Genomic DNA, 26610 nt, shown 5'->3' with positions numbered 1-26610 from the left:
CACACACACACACACACACACACACACACACACACACACACACACACCAACCATGCAGACCTTCATAACCTTTGGATTTATACTACTTTGGATTAACCACTCCTTGAGGGAAGGTCTTGGGAGAGAATAGTTTCACTTTCTGCACTTTTACCTTCTACTGCCTAAGTGGAGCAATAATACCTTTTATTACTAAATTAATTTGGGTGGGTGGTTCTCACTATGCAGTTTGTTTGGCACGAGTTTCTAAGCAGAACTTTAAAGAGAACATGTGACTCTGTAGCACTAACTTCTTCCTTCAGGAAGGCAGGCAGGGTGGGCCTTGTTCTCCGCTAACAGAACACTGCCGGCTGTACTTCTGCACGCCTACTTCTCATGGTTCAGGTTATAAGGCTCTGAGACCCAGAAATCACAGCAGGGGAGATAGGCGTCTCATAGGATTTTGTTTCATAGACGTGGTCTGTGTTAATGAGGCAGTTTCTTGCCGGTAGTGGAATATAGTAAATGGAAATTTGTTTCTGTGGTGAAGTCAGTGGATTCTTTTATGGGTAATGATGAGTCAATCCAGGAGAGTTTGGATACCTAACTTTTCCGAAGAGTTACTTTAAACCCTGAACTGAAACTTATAAAAACAAATATTTTTAGAATATACTTCATCATGGTGGAGGATGAAAGGGAGACTGCCTTAGGTAGGGTATTCATAGAGGGCCTCTCTGAGGACGCAGTATGTGAGCTGGGTCCTGAGGGGAGAAGGGCTTGCGGTAGTCTAGGGCTAGTTCTGCTTCAGGACCCAAAAGCCAAGTGCAGCTGGAGCATCATGAGTGAGAGGGAGAGGAGCAGAAAGGAGCCAGATTGCTGGGCCTTGGAGGCCCTTCCCTGGCAGGAAGTCTGAGTTCCTCTTGGGTGTCCTGGAGGAGGCGTCTGAAGAGGATCAGGTGAGTGGCAGGTACACCTGTATATGAAGATCACCCTGGCTCCTGTGAGGAAATAGATCGGAGGAGGCCAGAGCAGAAGGTGAAAGTTATTACAGTCCATACAAGAGACGTTGGTGGCAGTGGAGATGGTGAGAATAGTGTATTTTTCTGGAGGAAAAATGGACAAGACTCCTTGATGGATGGATGTGAGGGAGAGGGAGGGCCTCAAGAGAGAGTTTTCTGTTGGAGGTGAAGACGTCACCCGCATTGGTGGCAATTCTGGCGCTCAGTAAATACTAGTTGTTTCCTAGCTCAGCTGCATAAGAGCTCTTGGGGCAGTTTTCAGCACAGGTGCTCAGATGTCTGCTGCTGCCATTGAGCACACTCTACACTGGGTGTGCATTCCTCACCAGATAGCTGTTGAGCACCCATTAAATGCCAGGGCCTATAGTGGTGAATAAAACACACAGAGCTGCCTGCTCCTAGGGAGCCTACATTCTGGCGGATGGAGATAGACAATAAAAAGAAAATCGTATCATATGTTCGAAGACAGTAAGTACAAGAGAGAAAAGTTAAGGAGAGAAGGTGCTGGGGAACACTGGGGCTGTGGGTTTCCAACTTCAAATAGGGTGACCAGGATCGGCCTTGCTTCAAAGGTAACAGCGGAGCAAAAGACTTGAAGGCACTGGGTCATGTAGAAATTGCGGCTGGGGGGTACATCTTAGATAGAGGGAACAGCAGATACAAAGGCCTTCACTGGGGGGAGAGACAACCAGTGTGTGGAGGAAATAGTAGGAGGCCGTGTGTCTGCAATAGGGAGCCAAGAAGGAGGTTAGGTAGAAGGTTAGGTCGGGGGTATTGGAGGTGGGGAGACAGGGGTCACAGGGCCTGTGTAGCGCATTGTAGAGGTCGTGGCTGTTTTCTTCTCACATGCCAAACACTGAAGATAATGAGACATGATCTCTCTCCTCAGAGTAGCTCAAGCCCTTGTAACGCAGAGTGGTAAGTGTGTGAGATGAATGGTGAAAATGAGGGATGATCAGCTCAGCAGGATGCGCTGCAGACGGTCAGGAGAGGGTGGTCAGGCAGGGTAACATGGGATAATGCTGAGCTGATAGGGTGTAGGGGGATGCTCCAAGAAACGGGGGGGCATCATGCTTCACACTGCGGAGTGACATGAGTGGCAGCGGGACACACTCCAGGCGTTGTGGGTGGTTCCTGGAATGAGTAGTGCCTGGTGGGTCGGGAGATGTGGCAGGAGAACAAGGTGGGAGGAGCAGGCCGTAGCCAGATCATGGGGAACTTCCTCTGTGGGACGTGGACCACGGACATATCTTAAACAGGAGAGTGACACTGTACAATTTATTTTTTTATTAGTAGAATAGTAATTTTGAATGCGAAGGATGGATTTTAGACTAGGTTTAAAGGCAGGAAAGCCAGTTAGGAAAAGATTGATTGCTCTGGTCTAGAGGAGATAGCAAGGGTCTGAGTCAAGGCAGTAGGAGTGGAAAGGTAGGGGTGGATTTTGGAGATACAGAAATCATAATTGACAGGAGGGATGAATGGGTAAAGTACTCTTTACTCATAGTTGCTTTGACTGTATAGCAGAAACGCCATTTAGTAAGAATGGTGGAGTGAGGACCTCTGTAAATCTACTCCTCCATAAAAGCAGTGAAAACACTGGTAAAAATGGTCAAAATAAACTTTGTTGGAACTCTGGAAATGAACCAGAAATTGACATAATCTCAGGAAGATTTATTCAGGAAAAACTGCTGAACCTCCAACTTGACCTACTGTCATTCTCCTCTCCCATGATCTGTGGTAGCATTGAAAGCCATCAGCCTTGCAGCCATGGTAACTGTGAAAACCAGCAGCCTTGCAGCCATTGGAAGGGACAGATGAGATTTGAAGCCCCTCAAAAGTCCTCTTCTCAGAGTGTTGTTACTCTTTGACTGGCCTTGCAGCTTTCTGGAAAAGCCCCATTTGCAGAGCTGTCATTATTTCATCTCACTCACTGGGAAGAGCATTACCCTTAGTGTCTTTGTGGCAAATGATCAGTGGCAGTTAATATCACAGTTGGGGGCAAACAAGAGTCTGGCCAAAATCTTAGAAGAAAGATACGAAGAATGACATGCTCTTAGGGGCTTTGGAAAGCTCTGATAGACTCCTGTGGGTCTCGAAGGCTGCACAGAGGCAGGACTGTGTATATGCCTAGGAGAGATTTGAGAGGGCCCTAGTCTCTCACCTCTGTCTAATCTTGAGTCCCTCCACAAATAAGAAGTGAAGGCAAAGGCAGAGTTATAGCTCCCTGAGTGCCGAAGGCGTGCCTCAGCACTCGCACAGTTCCTTGGCCGTGTCTGGGACACTTACTAGCTCAACACATTTAAAGAAATTCCTGACCAATCATTAACTGACCACTAAGCTAACTGAGCAAAGACTTATAGTAACTGTAAACTATAGGGAATTGTAGACTCTACAGAACTAGTTCAGTAAAGTCACTAAACAAATAACTATAGCAATAACAGCCCCTGGGAAAGGGGCAGTCTGAGTTCCAGGGTTGCCACAGTATATTACCTGAAATACTAGTTTTCAGTAAGAACTTATGAGATGCACAAAGAAACAGGAAAATATGGTCTATTCACAGGAAAAAAGTAGTCAATAGAAACTATCCTTGAAAGGGTCCAGATGTTGGACTTAATAATACTAGACAAGGACTTTAAATTGGCTACTATAAGTATGTTCTAAGAACTAAAAGAAACTATGTCTAAATAATTAATGTATGAGAATATCTCACCAAGTAGAAGCTATCAATAAAAAGGTAGAAATTATTTTTTAAAAAACACCATATAGAAATTCTGGAGTTGAAAATACAATAACTATGAAAAATAAAATAACTATTAAAAAATGAAAAATTCACTAGAGGGGCTCAGCAGTAGATTTGAACTGATAGAAGAAAGAAATCAGTGAATTTGGGAATAGGTTTGTTAATATAATTAAGTTAAGATCTCTGTTAAGGTAAGTACAGATCCAATCTGAGGAACAGAAAGTAAAAAGCATGAAGAAAAATGAACAGAGCCTCGGAGACCTGTGGAACACCATCAAGTGTACTGATATACCCATAACTGGAGTCCCATAAAGAAAGAAGTAGGAGAAAGATGCAGAAAGAATGTTTGAAGACATAAACTCCCCAAATTTGGTGACAAACATTAATGTACATATCCAGGATGACTTCCAAATAGGATACACTCAAGGAGATCAGTACTTAGACACATCACAGTCAAACTGTTGAAAGACAAAGGAAAAAAAATCTTTTGTTTTTGGGGCGCACCACACGGCTTGCAGGATCTTAGTTCCCTGACCAGGGATTGAACCCAGGCCACAGCAGTGAAGGCACCAAGTCCTAACCACTGGACTGCCAGGGAATTCCCTAAAATTAAGTTTGTATCAAGCTAGATTGTTTTAAGTTAAGTGTTGATTATAATCCCCAGGCAATTACTAGGAAAGTAACTAAAAAAAAAAGTAAAAGAAACAAGTGAATTGAAATGATGCACTGAAAAATACTTCTTAATGCAAAAGAAGACAGTGATGGAAGAATGCAGGAACATGACAGAAGACATATATAGAAAACAGCAAAGTGGCAGATGTAAGCCCTACCTTATCAGAAACTAACTTAAATGTAAATGGATTAAACCCTCAAGTTAAAAGGCAGGATTGGCAGAATGGATTAAAAAAAACATGATCCAACTAAATGCTTTCTTCGAAAGACACTATAGATCAAAAGATACAAACAATAGATACTAGTGAAAGGAAGAAAAATGATGTGCCTTGCAAATAGTAACCAGAAGAGAGGCGGAGTGACTATACTAGTATCAGACAAAATAGACTTTAAGACAAAAATTGTTATTAGAGTTATAGAACATTTTACTGTGGTAAAGCGTCAGGCCCTCAAGAAGATATATCAATTCTTTCTACTTTTGGCCTAGCCTCAAGACTTGCGGGATCTTAGTTTCCCGACCAGGGATTGAATCCGGGCCCATGGCAGTGAAAGCGCCGAGTCCTACCCACTGGACTACCAGGGAATTCCCAATTCTGAATATATTCATACCTAATAACAGAGCTCAAAATACATGAAGCAAAATACATGAAGAGGGACTTCCCTGGTGGCGCAGTGGTTAAGAATCCACCTGCCAATGCGGGGGACACAGGTTCGAACCTTGGTCCAGGAAGATCCCACATGCTGCGGAGCAACTAAGCCCGTGCGCCACAACTGCTGAGCCTGCGCTCTAGAGCCCGCGAGCCACAACTGCTGAGCCCGTGTGCCGCAACTACTGAAGCCTGCATGCCTAGAGCCCACGCTCTGCAAGAAGAGAAGCCACCGCAGTGAGAAGCCCGTGCACCGAAATGAAGAGTAGCCCCCGCTTGCTGCAACTAGAGAAAGCCCGCGCACAGCAACGAAGACCCAACGCAGCCAAAAATAAATAAAAATAAAAAAAATACATGAAGGATTGAAGGGAGAAATAGACACTTCAACAATAACAATTGGAGACTTCAATACCCTGCTTTCAGTAAGAGATACAAGTAGACAGAAAATCAGCAATGAATAGAAGACTTGAACAGCACTAAGTCAACTAGACCTAACAGACGTCTATAGACTGCTTCACCCAGCAAGTGCAGAACATACACGTTTTTCTCAAGTGCATATGGAACATTCTTCAGAATAGACTGTATGTTAAGCCATAAAAAAAAAGCCTCAGTAAATTTAAAAAGATTGAAATCATACGAAGTGTGTTCGCCAACCACAATGGAATGAAGTTAGAAATCAGTAACAGGAGGAAATTTGGGAAATTCACAAATATGTGGAAATCAAACACCCTCCTAAATAACCAGTGGGTCAAAGGAAAAAACACAAGGGAGATTAAAAAAATAAATGAAAATAAAATCACAACACACCAGGGACTTCCCTGGTGGTCCAGTGGTTAGGACTCTGCACTTTCACTGCTAAGGGCCCGGGTTCGATCCCTGGTCAGGGAACTAAGATCCCCGCAAGCTGTGTGGTGCAGTCAAAAAAAAACCAAACCAAACAACCCACAGTGACATCCCACTTCACACACTGACTGGGATGGCTAGAGTAAAAGCGACGGACAACAGCAAGTGGAGCAACTGGAACCCTCGCGCTTTTATAGTGGTGACGTAAAATGGTGCTGCCTTTTGGGAAAACGTCTCATCAGTTCTCACAGTGTTAGACATAGAATTGTCGTACGACCCAGCATTTCTGCTCCTAGGTGTCCACTCCAGAGAAATGAAAGTGTGCGTTGACACAGAGACTCGCACACGAATGTTCATAGCAACATTATTCATAAGAGCCCCCAGTTCATCAGGTGATGAACAGATAACAAACTATGGTATATCCATATAATGTGATGTTATTCAACAGAGAAAAGGGATGAGGTACTGATTCATGCTACCTTGAAAACAATCATTGGGAATTCCCTGGTGGTCCAGTGGTTAAGACTCCGAGCTCCCAATGCAGGGGGCCCGGGCTCGATCCCTGAACAGGGAACTAGATCCCGCATGCCGCAACTGAAGATCCTGAATGCCACAACTAAAGATCCCACACACGGCAATGAAGATCCCGAATGTGGCAACTAAGACCCCGAATGTGGCAACTAAGACCCCACGCAGCCAAATAAATAAATAAATATTAAAAAAAAAATCACGCTATCTTTTGTAGGTGGTGAAAGAAGCCAATCACAAAAGAACATATAAAGATTGTATTTATATGAAATGTTTAGAGGAGGTAAGTCTGTGGAGGTGGAAAGGAGGTTAGGGGCTGAGGAGGGAGGTGTTGGTGCATGACTGCTGTTGGGTGTGGTGTTTCTTTTGGGGGAGATGAAAATTTTCCAGAATTAGATAGTGGTGATAGATGCAGAACTCTGAATATACTCAAAGTCATTGAGTTACATGCTTTAAATGAGTGAATGGTTTGATACGTGAATTATATCACACTAAAGCTGTTAAAATAAGATATACCTGTTAACGTTTGTCAGGGTCCAACGTGGCTTTATCTTCTGTGGCATAGCAACTTTTGATTTCTTTGAAATCTTGTTCCAGTCTGCTGCTGCTGAGGCTTTCTGTTTGGAGGCCCATCCTTCCTGTGCACAAATGAAGAGAAAACATAGAGAAAAGTCCTGATGACGTTCACGACGGTCTCCCGTGGGCGGGCTGCTCTGTGTGTGCTTTTTTTTTTTTTTTTTTTGCGGTACGCGGGCCTCTCACCACTGTGGCCTCTCCCATTGCGGAGCACAGGCTCCGGACGCGCAGGCTCAGCGGCCATGGCTCACGGGATGTGGGAGCCACGGTTGTGGCGCACGGGCTTAGTTGCTCCGCAGCATGTGGGATCCTCCCGGACCAGGGCACGAACCCGCGTCCCCTGCATCGGCAGACGGACTCTCAGCCACTGCGCCACCAGGGAAGCCCTGTGTGTGCTTTTTGATGGTCGTCTGTGCAGCCCTCATCACAGCACTTTGTGGTGCCTCATGTGACGAAGGAGAACTGAGGCTCAGCGAGGTTAGGTTGCTGGCCTGGGCACATGGAGTGGCATTCCAGGGCAGGCTTGCTTCCAGAGTTCGCTCTGCTTCCTGCTGTGCTGACCGCCTTCAGTATCATTTTAACAGTGATACCGTCCTTCAAAAATAGGCTTTTGTTTGCTCAATTTTGAGCTTTTGGCTTACTCAGTGAAATCATTTTATATAGAGACTAAACTTTATTTTGACCAAATTTTATTGTAAATTTCAGACTTCCTGCCGTGCGATTTTGGCGGTTTGGCGTGTTAGTTATAATAAGCTGTGATAGGCCCCTGTGCTCTTTGTCTGGAATCAGGCTGTTCCCAGAACACTAGCACTGTCAGTTGATGAGCTCAGCTTGCAGGCAAGAAGAAATCGTCAACCAGCATGTTATTCCGGAAGAACGACCAGGGGCGGTAATTCTAGAAATCCAAGGGCTTTTTTCAAAGCTTGTCCCCCTAGAGTGTGTTCTTTGCTATTTACTGGACGCAAATTGTAGCTTGTTTTTGGCAGTGGTTGTGGGACAGTCTAGGTTACTCATTAGCTACCAGAGCGCCGACATCCACTGTGGGAATTGCCTGTTAGAAGCTTGGTATTTTCTGTGGCTGACAAACCTGCTGCGTTTTAGGTGGAGACAGCGCAGGGTGGCAGAGACCAGAACCTCTTCACTGTGGAACAGAGATCAAGCTACAGGCATGGCGAGGCTTGTCACCGCGTCCGAGCTACGCTGGCTGATGCTTCACCCTGTTAGAATGGGCTTCAGAAGTCAGGGCAGGGCAGTGACCTCTCCCGTTCTCCCAGAGCTGATTCTGCATCTAGAAAGATCGGATTTATCGCTACATCTGCTGCCAGCAGTGTGGGGTGGCTGGGCTTCTGTCGGGAGGGAAGTGCAGCTTGAGTGAGCATGAACTGGGGGTGGGGAAGGCCCCCAGGGCCCCAGCGCGTGCGTTTCTCCCAGGTGTCCTCACCACCTGGAGGAGGATGGCAGTTCGGTAAATTTCGGGCATAAGTTTGATTTGAACGCGTTGATCTGTGTGTGGTGTCAGTCCTCCACGGCCATACTCGACTTTCTTTAAAGCCTCACCTTGGACAGGAGTGTGGGAACCGGAGCAATTCCCAAGGGTGTTCCCAGGGCTGCTGCTCAGGCACAGCCTCGCCCCGTCGGGTGGAAGCACCACCACCAGCCAGCGAGGGCCAGCGTTTGTGGGCTTGTGTCCTTGGCCCCCGAGGTCTTGTTTCCCCTGTGTGATGAGGCACTCAGGCATGGTCCAGTCAGTGGACCAGGTGTCCAGCCCACACCTGAGCCTGCACGAGTCTGAGGTCTGAGGAAATCTGATTTTCTTCCTTGTATCAGCTGCTTTTTTCCCCAGGTGTTCAAAAGATTTTTTTCTTCTTCTTCTTTTTTTCTTTTTTTTTTGGCCGTGCTGTGTGGCTTGTGGGATCTTAGATCCCCGTCCAGGGATTGAACCTGGACCTTGGCAGTGAGAGTGCAGAGTCCTAACCACTGGACTGCCAGGGAATTCCCAGGATTTTTTTTTTTTTTCTTTAAAATCCAGTGGTTTTATTAGAATATGTTTTGGTGTGTGTTATTTGGGGTCGGTATTCCCAGGTATGTGGTGTGGTTTTTTATGTGGTTTTAAATCTTTTATTTACTTTGTTTAATTTCAGGAAAGCATTTTCAAATGATGCGCTTTAGGCCGTTCCACTGCCCAGTTGGCTGTCTTCCTCAGGGACTCCTACTGCCCATATGCTGCATCTTTGTCCATTTTCAGTATTTGCTACTTTCTCCTGTATCCTTTATCTCTTTATTCATTTCTTTTTGCTTTAACTAATTTTGTTTCTTTTCATTTTTTTCATCTTCTGTTTCTCTCCAGACCTCTGTTGTGTATATTTGTTCTTCTGTTCCGTTTCTTAATTTATTTATTTTAAAAATTTATTTATTTTTGGCTGCATTGGGTCTTCGTTGCTGCACGCGGGTTTTTTCTCTAGCTGTGGCGAGCGGGGGCTACTCTTGTGTGCGGGCTTCTCATTGCGGTGGCTTCTCTTGTTGTGGAGCACAGGCTCTAGGCACGTGGGCTTCAGTAGTTGTGGCACACGGGCTCAGTAGTTGTGGCTCGCGAGCTCTAGAGCGCAGGTTCAGTAGTTGTGGTGCATGGGCTTAGTTGCTCTGCGGCATGTGGGATCTTCCCGGACCAGGGCTCGAACCCGTGTCCCCTGCATTGGCAGGTGGATTCTTAATGACTGAGCCACCAGGGGAGCCCTCCTTCTGTTTCTTATTCCTCATTTTTGTTTTTTTTTGGATGTGCCACGCAACTTGTGGGATCTTAGTTCTCCGACCAGGGATTGAACCTGGGCCCTTAGTAGTGAGAGCGCAGAGTCCTAACCATTGGACCACAAGGGAAGTCCCTCTTATTCTCCATTTTTGAAATGATTTTTTAAATTTCTAATTTACCTGGTTTCTCTTAACTAACGTCTGAGTTTTTCTGTGGGTTTTTAAGTGTCTTCCCTGTTTTTCTTACTGTTCTCCAGCTTGTTTGGAGATAGAGGCTCCAGTGTTGCTGTGGTCTGTGCGCTGCCTGTCTGCCGGTTGTTGTTTTACTCTTTCTCCCCTTCCTTGTCGTCTCTGTGTGGAGTGTAACTTGCTTGTCTTACGTGGAGTTCGTCCTCTGGGCTGCGGCAGGGTTGGGGGGCAAGGTCCAAGGTGGCTTTCCTGTCGCACAGACTCCCTTCTCCACCGTCTTCACCAGGCGGTGCTTCCAGGCTTTCCTGGGCCCTGTCCACCGGTCTCTGTGGCCCTCCCTGTCCCTCGTCACTGTGCCAGCCCCCGGTCACGCTCCGCCCCGTGTAGTCCCCCGGGTCTGTTTGGGGCTCTCCCTTCTACCTCCCCTTGCCCAGGTGTATTGCTGTGAGGTCTTGTGGCTTTTAGTAGTTTCCCTTTTGAGGGAACTGTGCTCAGAGATGCGGAGTAATTTCCCCTTGGTTGCAGAGTGAATCAGAGTCTGCTTTTGTCCTTGGACCCCTGTGCCTCTCCTCTGGGGGAGCCTGACCTCCCCTGATTGAAACAAGTGTGTGTGTGTTTGCTATAAATTGGCTGATTTTAAAACAGCTTTGGCTGGAAAGCCCTAGCTTCTCACCCCAGCCTCGGTCTTGTTGCCCAGAGGGAGTGCAGCTCATCCATTCGCTTCTGTTTCTTCTGCTGGCTACACCTAAACTCCAAACTACATGCTTTTGGTTTTATTTTGTGATCTACCTGTCTGGGGTAGTAGCTATAGATCCCCGTAGTTTGTTTAGCATGTTGCCCCCTATCCAGTACCTCCTAATCTTTTTATGATTTCTGCTCTGGTTCTGACCCGTCTTGACTCTGAACAACACAAGTTCCTGCCATGCAGGGGTCTCTGTTTCCCTTGGGCTTGGACGGGTAGAGCAAAGTGCGAGTACCGGAGAGCAGCACAGACACACAGGTTCCTGCACCCTTGTGAGAAGCACACGCGCACACAAATGCGTACACGCGGGCATGCACACTTGCACACACACGTGGGCCCTCCTGTGTGCCGTGCTCTGTCCACACTCAAGCCAGGCTGTGGGCAGAAGGTGCCCATGACCTTGTTTTCGTGGCCCTTTCAGTCAGGTCAGAAAAGCCTACTTCAGCAAAGGTGTTACTTTTTCAGGAAAACTTAAGAAAAAATTTGCCCTTAACCCACCGCTCCGGGGCATCCGGCCCGCTGCTCTACGTGGTGCCCCCTTGGGTTCTCGGGGCACCTCTTCCAGATGGGGAAGCTGGCACAGCTGGGAGCTGCCTCCCCGCAGTGCACTCAGGGCTGAGAAGGAGGGTCAGGATCCCCTCCCTAACCCCCTGATCCCCCCTGGTTCCCCAGATCCGCCTGCTGGGCTTGTTTTGTTAAAGTTCTGCAACCCCCCCTCCCCCCCACTTGGAACGGCCGCTCCTGAGGGCAGGATGTGTTGTTTTAACCTAAGTCCTGGCACCTTGAACAGCATGTGGGGGGTAGCCTGCCTCTGTGCCCTGTCTGGGCCAGGGGCTTTCTAGGGTAGGAGTGGCTCAAAGGAGGGTTCCATTACACTCAGGCAGATGTTAAACCCTGTTTATTAGCGAGTTAGTCGTGAAAGATAACTGGTGTTGTGGGAGTGCCCTGGGGAGTGGGAGGCTGCCTCACTGCGAGGTGAGATAAGCTCCGAGAGTGGCAGTGACGGAGGCTGGGCGGGTGGGCAGCGAGTCTGCAGGACGGCCTGGTGAGCCCAGCGTGTGGGCACCTGTGAGGCCCCAGCCTGGCAGTGCTCCAGTGCGGGTGGTTGCTGTGGCAGCCTTTCCTTCGCCTGGGAATAGAGTCACCGAGCCAGGGACTAGCCTGGGGAGGGCCTTTAATAGTGAACTTAATTCCTGCTTTCCAGAAGCGATGGAAATTTACTCAAGTGTGAACTTACAACTCACCTGCCCTGTGTGACGAACAGCTTCTTATATTTTTACAGTACTTGTTAAGATGTGTGGCCCTGGAAACATCGTCTCTGCTCTCTAGGCCTGTTTCCACACCTAGTCAAGGTGGACTGAAGCTGAACGCACATGCCGACGCTTGTTGAAGGAAGGCCGATTTTGCACTAGATGCAGGATGTAGGCGAAGTGGGACCGTCATGTATTTCTTTAATGTACCTTCCATCCTTTTTTAATATATTGGATGATTCCCAAACTTCATTGGATATTGTAAAAGTGGACCTATCAGATTTTGTAGGTTGGTGCATTTCATAAAGAAAGAAAATTCGAAGCCTACAGTAGTTAAACCTTTATAATTTTTAAAATTATCTGTGGCAGTAAAAGTCAATTTTAGGAGTAAACTACTAGCTGATGATGATAGCTAGCACTGCTTTGAGAGTTTCCAGGTCCAGGACGGTGGCGAAAAGGCAGAGCTAAACATGTGATGTGGGGTGGCAACTCCCCTCTCTCCCGGGGGCTTCGTGGACTTGCGGGTCCTGATCGGGAGCAGCCGCACCAGACTGTGTCAGAGCCCGGCTTCTGCCTCACCCACCTCCTGCCTGGCTTCAGGTGGAGGCCGGCTGCTTCTTTCCTTGCGCTCCTAAGAGCCCTGATTCTGCATTTAATTCTGATGTGTCAGTTTCGTTAGGGAGTGGGTGTTTGTTTAGAGATCAGTTAAAGCAAGATGCATTTGTGTTCTCTTTTTTTAGGCAAAAGTAAAGAAGCAGAAATAAAGAGAATAAACAAAGAGCTGGCAAACATTAGATCAAAGTTTAAAGGTAAGTGTTTAATCTTTGTCATGAGATGTTCTTTTGTGAATTTTATAAAGTAGGGACTTAATCTCATCTTTATTTTTTTTCACTTCAAACCAAAGTTAAGGTCTCAGTGCAGTTACTGTCCTGGCTTTGTTGGTGTTTAAAGTCAAGCCAGTGGTTATTCTGGAGTCGTTTGATGGTTTGTGTAGAATTGATCAGATAGCGGGTCCCCTCCTGTGACCAGCCTTTTCCTGGAGCTGGAAGGATGCTTGTCTAGAGCAGCTGTCTCCCCACCCCCGGCCCTGGACTCTGCTCCACAGGGTGCAGGAGCACGTGAGTCAGTGGACCTGATGCAGAGTGTGCGTCTCGGGTGGGGAACTGCTCTGCGTAGAAGTCCTGCACGGTCACCTGAGCTCTTCCAACGTGGACGTGTCTTCCTCTGCGTTAGTGAATAACGCACCATGTTGTCTAATCCACTCAGGGAGACAGCCTCTCTGCGAGCCAGGTTTTGGGGCGGACACCTCCCCTGAGCATCCTCATTTGGAGGAATTGTCAAGGGTAGATTTTCAGTCGCGGGACATGTTTATGAAAGACCGGTTAATCCCTTAAGCCTTAATTTTTCAGTTGAGTTTCACAGATTTGAGACCTCGTTCAAGTCTCTGAGCAGACATTAGCCACGGGAGTGGCTGAAATTGCCCAGAAAAAATGAGTAGAGGAGGGAGCCAGGACCGAGACCCAGGGAACTGGGGGCAGCAGAAGACAGGATTTCCTGGGGTCGGAGCTTTTTCAGGGTTTGAGAATGGACGTCCTGTGTGATCAGATGATGCGAACACTCGTGGAATTTGAGTTGTTACCAACATATATCCCCTGCTGAGCCCTCGGAAGGTACTATGATTTACTGTTAACCAGGCCCAAGGATCCGCTAAGGTCTGTGAAACTCTGAAATTGTATGTGAAATGGTTTGGTTATATGTATTTGTGTGTGTGTGTGTGTGTGTGTGTGTGTGTGTGTGTGTGTGTGTGTGTATGTGAGGGGTTGTCTATAACTTTCATTGCTTAAAAATTTTTTTAAAATTTAGACTTAACTTTTTGTAGAGCAGTTTTAGGTTCCCAGCAAAACTGAGAGGAAGGTACAGAGATTTCTTGTACCCGTCCTGTCCCCACACAGGCACAGCCTCCCCATTATCTGCTTCCCTACCAGAGCGGTTCATTGGTCACAGTGAACCTGCATGGGCACGTCATCGTCAGCCCAAATCGATACCTCACGTTAGGGTTCATTCTTGTTGTGCATTCTGTGCGTGTGGACGGACGTATGTATGCTGACAGTGCCCAGCGTTGTAGTCTCACACAGAGCGCTTTCACTGCCCTAAGGATCCTCTTTGCTCTCCTATTCATCTCTCCCTCCCTTCGACCCCTGGCAACCACTAATCTCTTTACTGTCGTGGTAGTTTTGCCTTTTCCAGAATGTCATAGAGTTCGAAGCATATGGTTATATGGCCTTTCCCCGTTGCCTTCTTTCACTTAGTTATACACATTTAAGGTTCCTTCATGTCTTTTAGTGGCCTGACAGCTCATTTCTTTTTAGCTGGATAATATGCCACCGTCCAATGTACCAGTTTCTTTATCCATCCACCTATTGAAGGACGTCTTGGTTGTTTTCAAGTTTTGGCAATTATGAATAAAATTGCTAAAAACATCAGTGTGCAGGTTTTAGTGTGGACATAAGTTTTCAGCTCCTTTGGGTAAATACCAAGGAGCGTGATTGCCCATCACATGGTGAGGGTATGTGTAGTTTTGTAAGAAACCGCCCAGTTGTCCCCCACAGTGGCTGCACCATCCGCATCCCCACCGGAGCCGGGTGAGGGTCCCTGTGCCCCACGTCCTCACTGCATTTGGTGTTGTCAGTGTCTGGATCTGAGCTGCTGCGATAGTGTGTAGAGGTATCTCGTTACTATTTTATCATATGTGTTTCCCTGATGACACGTGATGTGGAGCATTCTTTCATGTGTTCATTTGCCGTCTGTATATCTTCTCTGATGAGGGGTCTGGAACGTCCACTACTTCCTAAAAGGGAGCGTATAATGTGGTGATGAGAGCTAGGCTGCCCTGACTACCCCCAGCTCGCACTTGCTCTGACAGCCAGTTACTAGCTGGGTTACCCTGTTGAGTGACTTACCCCTCTGCACCTTTAAATGGGGTGCTGATGGCCTCAGGCTGGGTTCTCTGTGAAGCAGACCCTGTGATGGGGTTGGAGGACAGAAGATCGACTAGAGAGTGACACCGCGGATTATAAACAGAGGAAGCAGGTTGGCTGGGGGCAGAGGAGGCCGCAGATAGAGGTGTTGGTCCGTCAGCGTTGTCACTAGCCCTCGAGGGAGCTTCGGAGTGCAGACTGTCTGGTAGAGGGTCTGGCATGGGCTGGGGACGTCGCTTGGCCATGGCTCGTAAGCCGAGGAAGGCAGATCCTGACCCCGACAGAGCTGACCCACTCCTGGCACCTCCAGGCCTTCGTCGAAGGGGCGGATGATGTCTGCTGCTGCAACTGTGTGCGTGTGTGTGGAAACACAGGCGCATTCCTGGGGAGGAACGCAGTGCCTAAGAGATGTTCACCATGTGGTTAGAAGAGGGTGAATCTTCAAACTGTCTTTAAATATTTGGGGACAAACAAGACTTCTGTAGTTTCTTCTGCCCCCGAGCCTGTCTCAGCTGAGCCCTTCTGGGTAGGGAAGGAGGCTCGCTCTTCTCTGTTAACCAGTTAGCATTTATGGAGCGTGTGTGCCCTGAGTGGCAGCAGACAAGGGAAAACCTACTCCTTGTTCTCAGGAGTATGTGCTCTGGGGGCTGCACTTGCACTTCTCCATCTGTGCTGTCCACCGGAAACGCAGGCACGTGCTGAATTCTCAGTTTGCTGGTAGCCACGTTAAAAAAGAGTAAGAAGAAGCAGATGAAGCTAAATTTAATATATTTTATTTGATTTAGTGTACCTAAAATATTATCATTGCAGCATGTAGTCAGTAGCAAATGTTATTGAGATGTTTTACATGTTTTTCATGCCCAGTCTTTGGAACGTCCCACGTGGAACACATTCAGTTCAGACCAGTGCAGGCCAAGTACTCAGTAGCCCCATGTGGCCGAAGCCGCCACATCGGCTAGCGCACATCTCAACCAACTCTTCCACTGGAAGCGGCTTAAAAAGAGACACAGTATTAAAAAAATCTTGAAAGCATCATAGAGCAAGAAGAGAAGAGAACTCCTGGCCCATGAAAGCAAGCAGAGCACTCATCTCTCTGTGCCGGGAGGGAGTTTGCTAACCCCAGAGGAGCAGCCCTGAAACAGAGCCTGGTTTGGGTGACCTTCAGTGTCTAGAGGGGCGGTTGTCAGTCAGGGTGATTTTGCCCCCAGGGGACAAAGGCCATCGGGACTGGGGATGGGCGTGCTACTGCCATCTAGTGGGTGGAGGCCAGGGAGGCCGCCGGACACCCCACTGCACAGAGGAGAGCCCCCCAGAACCCCCTGGCCTGAGGAGGCCCAGTGCTGAGGTTGAGCAGCTGGGGTCTAGGAGGAGGGTCATCCCAGAGCCTCCAGTGTGAGGCCTTCTTCCATTTTAAACTGAGGCCCTAAAGGTGGCTGCCCTTAGGGCAGGAGTGACCCGGGAGTGAGCCCGTCCTGCCCCAGGCCTGCAGCGGGACTTCACACGCAGTCCTCTGGAGGAAGAGGTTACCATCACAGGCTGAGTGATTCCTCCAGGTAACTTCTCAAGGATGTTGTCCAGCACCTAGTCACAGATCATCAGGCACACAAAGAATCAAGACTGCACAGCGAGAACCAGCAGAGAAAACAGAAACAGAATCACAGAGGCCTCCGAGACCAGATTCAGATGACAATGAAGAACTAGGTTTACTGTTTTTAAAGAAATAAAAGACGAACTTGAAAATTTCAGTGGGAAGCTTGGGAAGTATAAAAAGTGACATAGCAGATTTTGAAATAAGACCAAATGGAAATTCTAGAACCGAAAGATGCAGAACTAAAATGAAGAACTCGGGTGGATATAGCCACAGGCACGTTCTGAAAGATGGGTAAGGAAACAGCCCGTCCTGAATGCAAAGCAGCAGGGTGGGTGAGAGACACAGGCGTGCGGTTCAAAGGCCTGCAGGGTTAAGTGACCTCCTGGGAGGAACGGGGAGCTGGTGTGACAGAACTTTCCAGAATTCATGAAATGCACTAAACCTCAGACTCAATAAACACAGTTACGATAAATAAATAAGATGAAATCTACACCTAGACACACTATTGTGAAAATGCAGAAACCCAAGACAGGAAATCTTTGAAGTTGCCAGAGGGGGAAGAGATGGGCCGTCTTCACAGGGTCCTTGTGGAAGCCGACTTGTCACAGGGACGAGGGGCAGCGGAGTGGAGGATGGTCCCAAAGTGCTGGACAGTAGCAGCTGGCTAACAATGTCCTTTAAGAATGAAGCTAAGGGGCTTCCCTGGTGGCGCAGTGGTTGAAAGTCCACCTGCTGATGCAGGGGACACGGGTTCATGCCTCGGTCCGGGAAGATCCCACATGCCGCGGAGCAGCTGGGCCCGTGAGCCATGGCTGCTGAGCCTGCGTGTCCGGAGCCTGTGCTCCGCAACGGGAGAGGCCACAACAGTGAGAGGCCCGCGTACTGCAAAAGAAAAAGAAGAAAAAAAAGAATGAAGCTAAAAAAGACCTTTGCCAGACAAAAAAGGAGAGTTTCCCATTAGAAGTCCTGTGCTGAAGGAGAGTCTAAAGGATGTGCTTCGGACCAGAGACAAATGGTCCTGGACGCAGATGGAGGAAAGGTGAGGTGGGCGTGCAGGTGAGTGTACAGGCTGCCGGTGGCCATGGCGTCTGGTGGAGTCCTTGGCGGCAGACACACAGAGGTGGTGATGCTTGGGCGGGGCCCGGGGCCTCAGGGCAGTGCCCGTGTGAAAGCCTTGCCCTTGACAGAGCCGGGCCGTGCCCTCGCGCGCGCTGTCGACCACTGAGGGAGGGCGTGGCGCCGCCTTCTCGCCTAAGCTCGTCTCCCCGGGCAGGCCCAGAGCCCCTTGGAGGTGGGGCGCCCACCCTGCCCTGCCCTGCACACCCGCCAGCCTGCTTGTGGAAGCCACCGAATGGGAGGCCGTTAGGGCTGCAGTGGGCCTGCCCTCAACCTTGGAACCTCTAGAAAACAGCTGTTGTGTTGTCCTGCCCAGAGGTGGGAAAATGTCTTCTGGCTGGTGGCCTTCGGAGGTTTACCAGGTAACACACGCTCATTTGCTCATTCACTGCTGGGCGCTCACTCAATCCCAGGTGCCAGCGGTAGAAAGATGAATAAAAAGCGTTTCTGTAAAGAATGTATGTTTTTACAGGTAAAGAAAGACTTGAAAAAGCCACCCCATTTGATCGAGGGAACGCGAACGTATACGTATGGGGGGGCGCTGTTCCCTTCCCCGCCTGGCGGCCGTCACCTGGCTTTACCACTTGCCGTCATTTTGCCCGTGTTCTTTTTTTTTTTTAAAATAAATTTATTTATTTAGTTTTGGCTGCGTTGGGTCTTCGTTGCTGCGCACAGGCTTTCTTTAGTTGTGGCGAGTGGGGGCCACTCTTTTCTGCAGTGCGTGGGCTTCTCATTGAGGTGGTTCCTCTTGTTGCGGAGCACGGGCTCTAGGCGTGCGGGCTTCAGTAGTTGCGGCTCATGGGCTCAGTAGTTGTGGCTCGCGGGCTCTAGAGCGCAGGCTCGGTAGTTGTGGCGCACAGGCCCAGCTGCTTCGCGGCATGTGGGATCCTCCCAGACCAGGGCTCGAACCCGTGTCTCCTTCATTGGCAGGTGGATCCTTAACCACTGCGCCACCAGGGAAGCCCCTTGCCCGTCTTCTTTCATCTTTTGCTCTTCTTTTTTTCCTGGGATGTTTTGACAGAGTAATTTTTAAAAAATTGGTTTTCTGAGATACAATTTGCTCACAATAAAGTTCACTTGTTTTAAGCGTGCGCTTTGAATTTTGGCAAAAATGCACGTGTTCGTGCACCCACCCCCACAGACACAACAGAGAACATTCCCACCCCCCAAAATGTTCCCTCGTGTCCCTTTGCACCTAACACCCTTCCCAGCCCCCAGCAGCCCCTGGTCTTCCTTCTGTCACCGCACTTCTGCTCTTCCTAGAAATTTCACATGAAGGGAATCAGGCAGTGTGAGGCCTCTGGTGTCTGCTTGCTGTGACTTACGTTTGCGTTTGGGGTTTGCCCGCGTCGTGGTGGGTTGCCTCACGGTGCGCTGGCTCACCAGGGTGGGCATCTGGGTTTGTTCCTGTGCTGTCGGCTAGGCGTGGAGCTGCTGTGAGTCCTGGTGTGCGGGACTTGTGTGGACGCCTGGTGTCGTTCCCATTGGGAAGGTACCTGGGGATGGAGTGGCCGGGCCACGTGGAAGGTGGATGTTTAACCTTTTAAGAACCTGCCACACGTTTTCCAGAGTGGCTGCATCATTTTGTGCCCCCGCCAGCCGTGTGTGAGTTCCCAGTCCCTCCACGTTCTTACCAGCACGTGGTATGGTTAATCTTTTAAATCTTGGTGTTTCTAGTGGGTGTGCAGTGACACCTGACTGTGGTTTTAATCTGCGTTTCCCTTTTTTAACAATTGAATTCAGTTAAGTGCTATGAGAATGAAGAAGACACCCCAGGTCTGTGGGGATGCTGGGGAGGGAAGAGTTAATACCCTGGTGCCAGCAGTTCTGAAGCATCTCACAGCCCGCGGCGTGCTTTAACTGAGCTCCAGAAGACGACAGGGGCGCCCTCCTTGTCCATCCTTGGCATCTTAGTCTTTTTACTTCTTTGAACATAAGAAGATACTCGTTGAGGGTTGGGGTCAGGGTTGAACGCCAGTCTCAGTGAGAGAAAGGGTGAAAAAGGATCACAGTTAAAAGTCCTCCAGAAGGATTCGGTCACCAGGGCTCAGACGCGTTTCCCTAGAGACACTGGCTCTTATCCCGTGTCACGGCAGCACCGGGGCCGAGACCCTTGACTGTTCTTGCCTGCGCTGTGGCCCTCACCTTCTTGTGTGCTTGGCTTTCAAGTGTGTGCGTCTGTAAGTCTCCCAGCGTTGGGCAGGGCTGTGGGAGGGACGCTGGGTCCATGTCCTGAAGCAGCAGAGAAAGAGCCCCTTTGGCCTCCAGGCCGCATCCAGCACGCAGTCTGGCCGGCTGTTCCCTGGGCTCTGAGTGGCAGGGACCACTCTCCAGGGGGTGAGAGGAGGGGGCGGCCCTCTTGGCTTGCTTGTCAAAGGAGGCTTTCAGAGGTGATGGAATTCAGGCTGGTTCTTGAGGGGTGGCCGGGTGGGTAGGAGACGGGGGCTGCTGCTTGCCGTGGGCTGCGTGTCCTGTGTCTGCAGATGCTCTCCCACGGAGACGGGGACGGGTCCCAGCCAGGAAGTGACAGAGCTGGGCTCCTCGGGTGCAGCGGGCAGATGAGCGAGTGGGGGTGGGGGTGGGAGCCAGACCTGGTCTGACATTATGTTGTTTGGTCATTGAATCATATGCCAGTCTGCTGCTCAGAAGGAGGGAGGGTTTCTCAGAGCTCCCCAGTGCCAGGTGTCCAGCTGGCTGGCCGACTCGTGATCACTGTCACCCTGGGGAATCAGTGGGGTGCCTCTTTCTTCTAGACAGCGCTTTGATGCTGGCCAGCGCTTGTCCCTGGAGCACGAGTGACCTGACCCCGTACCATGAGGAGCGTTGCTGTCATTGTCTTCCTGGCTCCCATGTCTGGCCCTTGACAGTGTGGCAGTGGCGTCACTGTGATGCCCAGCTCGGAAGACGGCAGCCTTTCTGGCTGTCATCTTTGTAATCTGCTAAGGAGCGTTTTACACTTCTCAGGGGAAATAAGAACCTCTGGTATTTAAAATGGCAGGGTTTAGTGGTCCTTTTTAAAATGGCATCTTATACTCTGCCAGCGACACGTCTTGAAGGTGCCTTGCTGTGATCTCCTGTGAGAGGCGTAGTCACGCTGTGATTAGGGTGAAGACACAGAAGCCCTTCTGGTCCTTTTATGTGTGACTTTTAGGGTGGGTGATTTGTTCTAAAACTGGGTGTAATGAAAGATTATTTAGAATGTGTTCACCTGCCTAAATTAGTAAACATGTTTAAAAGATTAAGTTGCTGGTTAAGACAGGGCGGCCCTGGCAAGGTTGTGGCCGGTGGGAACGAGGCCCTGGGGCCGTCCTGGGAAGGCAGGGGTTCCGGCTTCTGTTTTGTCAGGGAAGCCAGACATTAGGATTCCAACGTGCAGCGCCTGGTTTAGCAACACCGCGCACTCACGACACTGGCCTCCTGGAGGCCGGCCCCTCACGTCCCGCTGTCTTGTTTCTGCCCTGCCCCCGCCTCCTTTCCGCAGGCGACAAGGCCCTGGATGGCTACAGCAAGAAGAAGTATGTGTGCAAGCTGCTCTTCATCTTCCTGCTGGGCCACGACATCGACTTCGGGCACATGGAGGCCGTGAACCTGCTCAGCTCCAACAGATACACCGAGAAGCAGATCGTGAGTGCGCGGGGGCGGGGGGTTCTTCCCATCAGGTGGTCGTTTAGTGTCCTGCTCTTTCTCTGCACCTTCCATCTAGTCTGGGGATTTCCCGTGGCTTCCGGTGGGAGCTGCACCAAACCCCCGTTCGACGCGAGGGGTGCCGTTTCCCATGGGTCCGCCTTAGAGGGCAGGGAAGAGCGTTTCCTTCCCCTCAGTGCCTTGCTGACGCGTGTCACAGATGAGTTCACCCAGTGGCCCTTGCGGCCACTGCCTGTTTCTGAACCAGGCCCCACACACCCACATGGTTTAAGAGCCAAGCGCAGGTGGCGGGCCTCGCCTTGCTCCCAGCTGGCCCAGTGCCTGGGCCCTGCCCACCCCAGGCTTTGTAATTGTAGCCCTGCATTCTCTTGGAGTAACCTGATTTGTGTGTTTTCTTGAGTGTTACAAAATAACATTTTCCTCTTGTCCAAAAATTTAACTTACAGAAAGTGAAAAAATACCCTAGATGCCCCAGGAGTTCTGTTAAGTATTGGTATTTACTCAACAGGAATTTATCGAGTGTCTGCCACGGACCCAGCAGTGTGCTGGGGGTCCCTGGGGACTTACGACCATAAGCAGATGTGGACCCTGCTCTGTTCCAGGGGGGAGATGGCATCAGACAGCCCTGTACACAGAGAATAGAGCTGTGGGCAGTGCCCAGTGAAAGAGGCGTGTAGAACCCTCCAGACCCTGAGAAGCGGGTGGCTAATAGGGAGGGCTTCCGGGGGGCATCCTGAGCTGAGACTGAGGCCAAGGGGTGCACCGGGGGCCAGGGCAGACAGAGCCGCAGCACCCAGTCAAGGCGCGTACGCGGAAGGGAAGGCGGTGAGCTCCTCCTGAGACCGACGGGGGCTGAGAGGTCAGCGTGTCCCTGCGTGGGAGGGCGTGGACAGCGGGGGTGACAAGGGGCTGGAGTTTGGCCTGGTGGTAAGCGGAAGCTGGGGCCTGGAGACAGAGTGGAGAGAGGGGACAGCGGCAGTCAGCCGGGTTGCTGGAAATCGCCGTAGTGGCCCCGTTCCAGCTGAGGTGGGGCCTTTCCATCCTGTTCAGGCCGTGCTGAGCACAGGTGCCCATGGATGGGTGAGTGGGATGGGGGCACCAAGGTGTCTGATGCCGCTGGGGACAGTGCCTCTTAGGTTCGTCCCACAGAATCGTTCACAGCGGAATCCGGGGACAGACTGGCATTTTCAGCAGAAGGCAGCTGGTCCTCCGTGGCCTGACGGCCGCAGCGCCCCGAGCAGATGAGATGGTGCTGGGGCTTGCTGGCGGCCGAGGTGTCCGAGGTCTGCCTGGTGTCCGAGGCACTCGGCTTGTCACGAGCGCTGTGCTCTCTCGCCCCTCTGGAACCCAGGGCTACCTGTTCATCTCGGTGCTGGTGAACTCCAACTCGGAGCTGATCCGCCTGGTCAACAACGCCGTCAAGAACGACTTGGGCAGCCGCAACCCCACCTTCACGGGCCTGGCCCTGCACTGCATCGCCAACGTGGGCAGCCGGGAGATGGCCGAGGCGTTCGCGGGGGAGATCCCTAAAATCCTCGTAGCCGGGTATGTGTCCGGTGCCCTGCTGCTGAGAGTGTGGCCACCTCTCACGTTAAACAGATCAGCTGTGTGACTGTTGAAGGATTTATGGAGTGAGCTAACCTCCCCATCTCACGTCTCACGTGGTGGGGAGACGGGGAGGCCAGGTGAACCTTCCGTCCAGGCAGAGGGAGCGCGGCCGTCCTGCGGGCACGGGGCCCCTTCTCGCCCTTTCGCAGAAGCGTTCACACACCCCAATCCTGAGACTTCCCAGCACCCCACACCCCCACCCTCTCCAATCTGGAGGGGAGCTGAGTGGGGCTGAGCAGGCAGGTCTGGAAGAGTTTCCAACAGCGCTGTGCCGGGCTGGGCCACGGGGCATGGCGGAGGCGGGCCCCCCTCCTGTTCCAGGACACGCTGCACCTTGCGAAGGTGACACAGAGCCCACACCCGGGCAGCACGGCTGGCTGAATAGGGTCCCAGCCCAGGGGGCTCGTCAGGACTCAGGGGACTGGGTTCTGTGGGACAACCAGCGAGCAGGTGGAGCAGGACTCGGCAACTCCAGCTCCTCTGGCCGCGGGGGGTGGGGCCGTGGGGGACGGGGCCGCGGGGGAGTGGGAACGACCCTCAGACAGCGCAGTGGAGAGGCTGGGAGGCTGTCGGGAGCGCACCCACACCTCACCAGAGCACGTGGGTGTAGACGCCTGGTTCTCAATGAGTGGTGTTGCCCCAGCATGTTTGGTTGTCACCACAAAGGGTGTTTTCCTGGCATCTCATGGGTGGAGCCCAGGCATGCAGCTATACCCCCTACGGTGCACAGAGAATGATCAGCCCGAGGTGGCAGCTGTGCAGGACGGAGCACCTTGGCCGTGAGCAAGAAGCAGTGCAGTGGCAGGGTGGCCACAGGCCCGGGGAGTGTCGGGTGTGTGGCTGCAGGCCTGGAGGAGTGCCACCGGGGTGTCACACCAGAGGCAGACGGAGGAGCCAGGCTGGAAGAGAGGTCACGGAACTGCCTGATGGAAAAAGCGGTCCCGAATGTGAGAGCTCAGAGGCGGTGGACGCACAGTAGCACGAGCACAGGGGAGGGGTGGCAGAGCTGATTGGAAGCACGTGGAGAACCAAGGTGACACCGTTACACACCTGTGAACCGGAAGACGCAGAGAACATGGCGGGTGCCCTGAGAATTAAGTCACCGAGGTGGGAGAAAGACGTGGTATGATCAGAGTGGGCCAGAGGGGCAGGTGGGGCTGGAGGTTGGAGCCAGTCAGGAGGCAGCTGTGCCTCAGGGTCCTGACCCCCTCGTGCAGCCCCGCCCCTGCCCGGTGCACAGCTAACCTGGCTGCGGGTTGCCGGTCTCTGCTTTCAGAAGCAAGTTCCCCGGGATCAGAGCTTTGGCTCACTGTGACTGTTGCCTTCTTTCTAGCATTTTGACAATGCCTGGTATATAGTAAGCGCTCAATAAATACCTGTTGGATGAGTGGAATGTGAAACAGAGGTAATCTCTGAAAGTGTTCAGATAATTCCAGAACACTTCCCTGAAGTAAAGGGTGGATTGCACTGCAGGTTGAAAGGACACAGAAGGGTGTGTGCTGAGACACAGCCTGGAGGGGCGGTGCCCAAGGTGGAGAAGAGAGCCTGCAGCAGGAAGATTGCTGAGGGGTGTGCGGGGAGCCGGCCTCGTTCTCTCAGTGTCAGCATCACAGGCAGCCGCTCTCGCCCCAGAAGCTCAGGTTGTGTGGACCTGCGAGCCCTCCTTGAAACAAATGACCAACGCTTGAAATCCAGCGACCAAATAGACTCAAAGTGGAGTTGTGGGGACGGAGGTGCCTGGGCATGGAGCTGCAAGGCTGAGGGCGGCGGGGCAGAGCTGGGAGGTCGGGGAGGGAGGGACGATGGGGCGCCCTCCAGGCCGGGACTGAGCTCTGGGCCTTGACTGGAGACAGAGTTGAAGCTCGGGGCAGCGGTCTCCTTGCTTCGCACCGTCCTCCGGTGTTCCCACCAGCAGCGGCTGTACGGGTAGGGTGGGCTGCCAGCTGGTAGACCCCGCAGTAGAAACCGGCCGGCTTCTTTCAGCCGCAGTGTGTGGGCGCAGACGGCAGACACCCAGGAGGCCGCGAGGCCTGGAGGTTGCCGCTGCCCGCCGCTCCTGGAGCACGCGGCGCGGGGCCAGAGAGAGGGACAGGTGTCTGCCCCTGCTCCCCGGAGGGTTTACATCCAAGAGAGAAATTTTTACTGAAGTAATTTTTCTTTGGCATGGAATGGGGGGTAGTTTAGGGGTTTGTCATATCCGTTGGGAGTTATTTAGGAACAAAAAAGCTAAAAGGAGGTAAATGGTAATGACAGCCCCCAAACCCTGCTCTTCCCTCCACGGAACGGGAACCCCACTGCTTCTGTCAGCACTTAGGGGGCGTGGACAGTTCTTCTCAGACGTGTTCTGATGGCCTCCTCTGGAACGCTCCTCGGTGGGCCTGCTGCTTGCCCGGCTGCATGGCAGCGTTTGGCTAGGGTCTGGGAGGAGGAGGGGTAAACAGCGTTGGGACCGTCTCTGTCCTCGGTCAGCACGAAAACCAGGACAGGAACCCTCCAGATGCCCCTTGCCCAGCGTAGCTGCGGTTGTTCCCTAGGCGCCCGCCGGGTGTGTAGGGGAGGAGATCTCTAGGTGGACACGGGGCGCCATGGCCGTGCAAGGCTCTCTGATACTCTCCCCTTTGGACTCTGTTATTAAGTGAGCTTAAAAAATACTGCTATTGGGGGCTTCCCTGGTGGCGTAGTGGTTAAGAATCCGCCTGCCAATGCAGGGGACACGGGTTTGAGCCCTGGTCCGGGAAGATCCCACATGCCATGGAGCAACTAAGCCTGTGCACCGCAACTACTGAGCCTGTGCTCTAGAGCCCACGAGCCACAACTACTGAGCCCACTTGTCACAACTACTGAAGCCCGCACACCTAGAGCCCATGCTCCGCAACAAGAGAAGCCACCACAATAAGAAGCCAGCACACTGCAATGAAGGGTAGCCCCCGCTCTCCGAAACCAGAGAAAGTCTGCGCGCAGCAACAAAGACCCAACACAGCCAAAAATAAAAATAACTAAAAAAGAAATGAAAAAAAATACTGTAATTCAGTTATTAGTTATTGGAACGTTAGCTGTCAGCCTGCGTAGCTGAGGTTGTGCACAGCACTTGGGAATTGCTGCTTCGGCGAGGAGCAGGTTAGCGGTGGCAGGACCCCTTCCCGTACACCGTGTTCGGGGCGACGTCCGTGGAGGTGGCCCCTCGAGCGGACGGCTGTCTGTCGCCGTGCAGGCGTGGTCCCCACCAGACCCATCGCGAGAGGTGGGCCTGAGCTTGTTGCGTGGAGAGCTTGACGCGGCCTTGTCCCGAGTGTCCCTCCAGCCCCCGCACGGGTGCACCTCTGCTTCTGTGGTGACTGGGGTGTTGTCCGTGGGCTCTGGGCCGGGCTCGCCGCTGTGCCCAGGAGTGACTGCTGTCTGTCTTGCAGAGACACCATGGACAGCGTGAAGCAGAGCGCCGCCCTGTGCCTGCTGCGCTTGTACAGGACGTCTCCCGACCTCGTCCCCATGGGCGACTGGACGTCCCGCGTGGTGCACCTGCTCAACGACCAGCACTTGGTAGGTGCCTCTGGGCCGGCGCGGCCCCTCCCGCGGGGCAGGTGCCTCTGGGCCAGCGCGGCCCCTCCCGCGGGGCAGCCCCTCCCGCGGGGCAGGTGCCTCTGGGCCGGCGCGGCCCCTCCCGCGGGGCAGGTGCCTCTGGGCCAGCGCGGCCCCTCCCGCGGGGCAGGTGCCTCTGGGCCAGCGCGCGGCCCCTCCCGCGGGGCAG

The 26610-nt window shown here is 51.7% G+C and overlaps 1 protein-coding gene across 5 annotated transcripts in view; it reads left to right on the top strand.

Annotated features, from left to right (window-relative positions):
- The window catches only part of AP2A2 (adaptor related protein complex 2 subunit alpha 2), a 64472-nt gene that overhangs the window by 12488 nt on the left and 25374 nt on the right, over positions 1-26610 (top strand). For 3 of the 5 annotated variants that reach the window (XM_027090293.1, XM_027090295.1, XM_027090294.1), the window contains exons 2-5: positions 12668-12736; positions 21094-21236; positions 22609-22802; positions 26273-26402. In XM_027090293.1, the coding sequence (XP_026946094.1) occupies positions 12668-12736; positions 21094-21236; positions 22609-22802; positions 26273-26402 (536 nt within the window). Of the gene's footprint in view, positions 1-11959; positions 12030-12667; positions 12737-21093; positions 21237-22608; positions 22803-26272; positions 26403-26610 lie in introns of those variants that run through there. The other 2 variants (XM_027090296.1, XM_027090297.1) reach the window with 2 other exon arrangements.

Source organism: Aethalodelphis obliquidens, unplaced genomic scaffold (genome assembly GCF_003676395.1).
Source record: "Aethalodelphis obliquidens isolate GAN/ISIS:26980383/991018 unplaced genomic scaffold, ASM367639v1 scaffold69, whole genome shotgun sequence".
NCBI lineage: Eukaryota > Metazoa > Chordata > Mammalia > Artiodactyla > Delphinidae > Aethalodelphis > Aethalodelphis obliquidens.
Note: the sequence above shows the minus strand (reverse complement) of the source record. Positions and strands in the feature narration are given on the sequence as shown.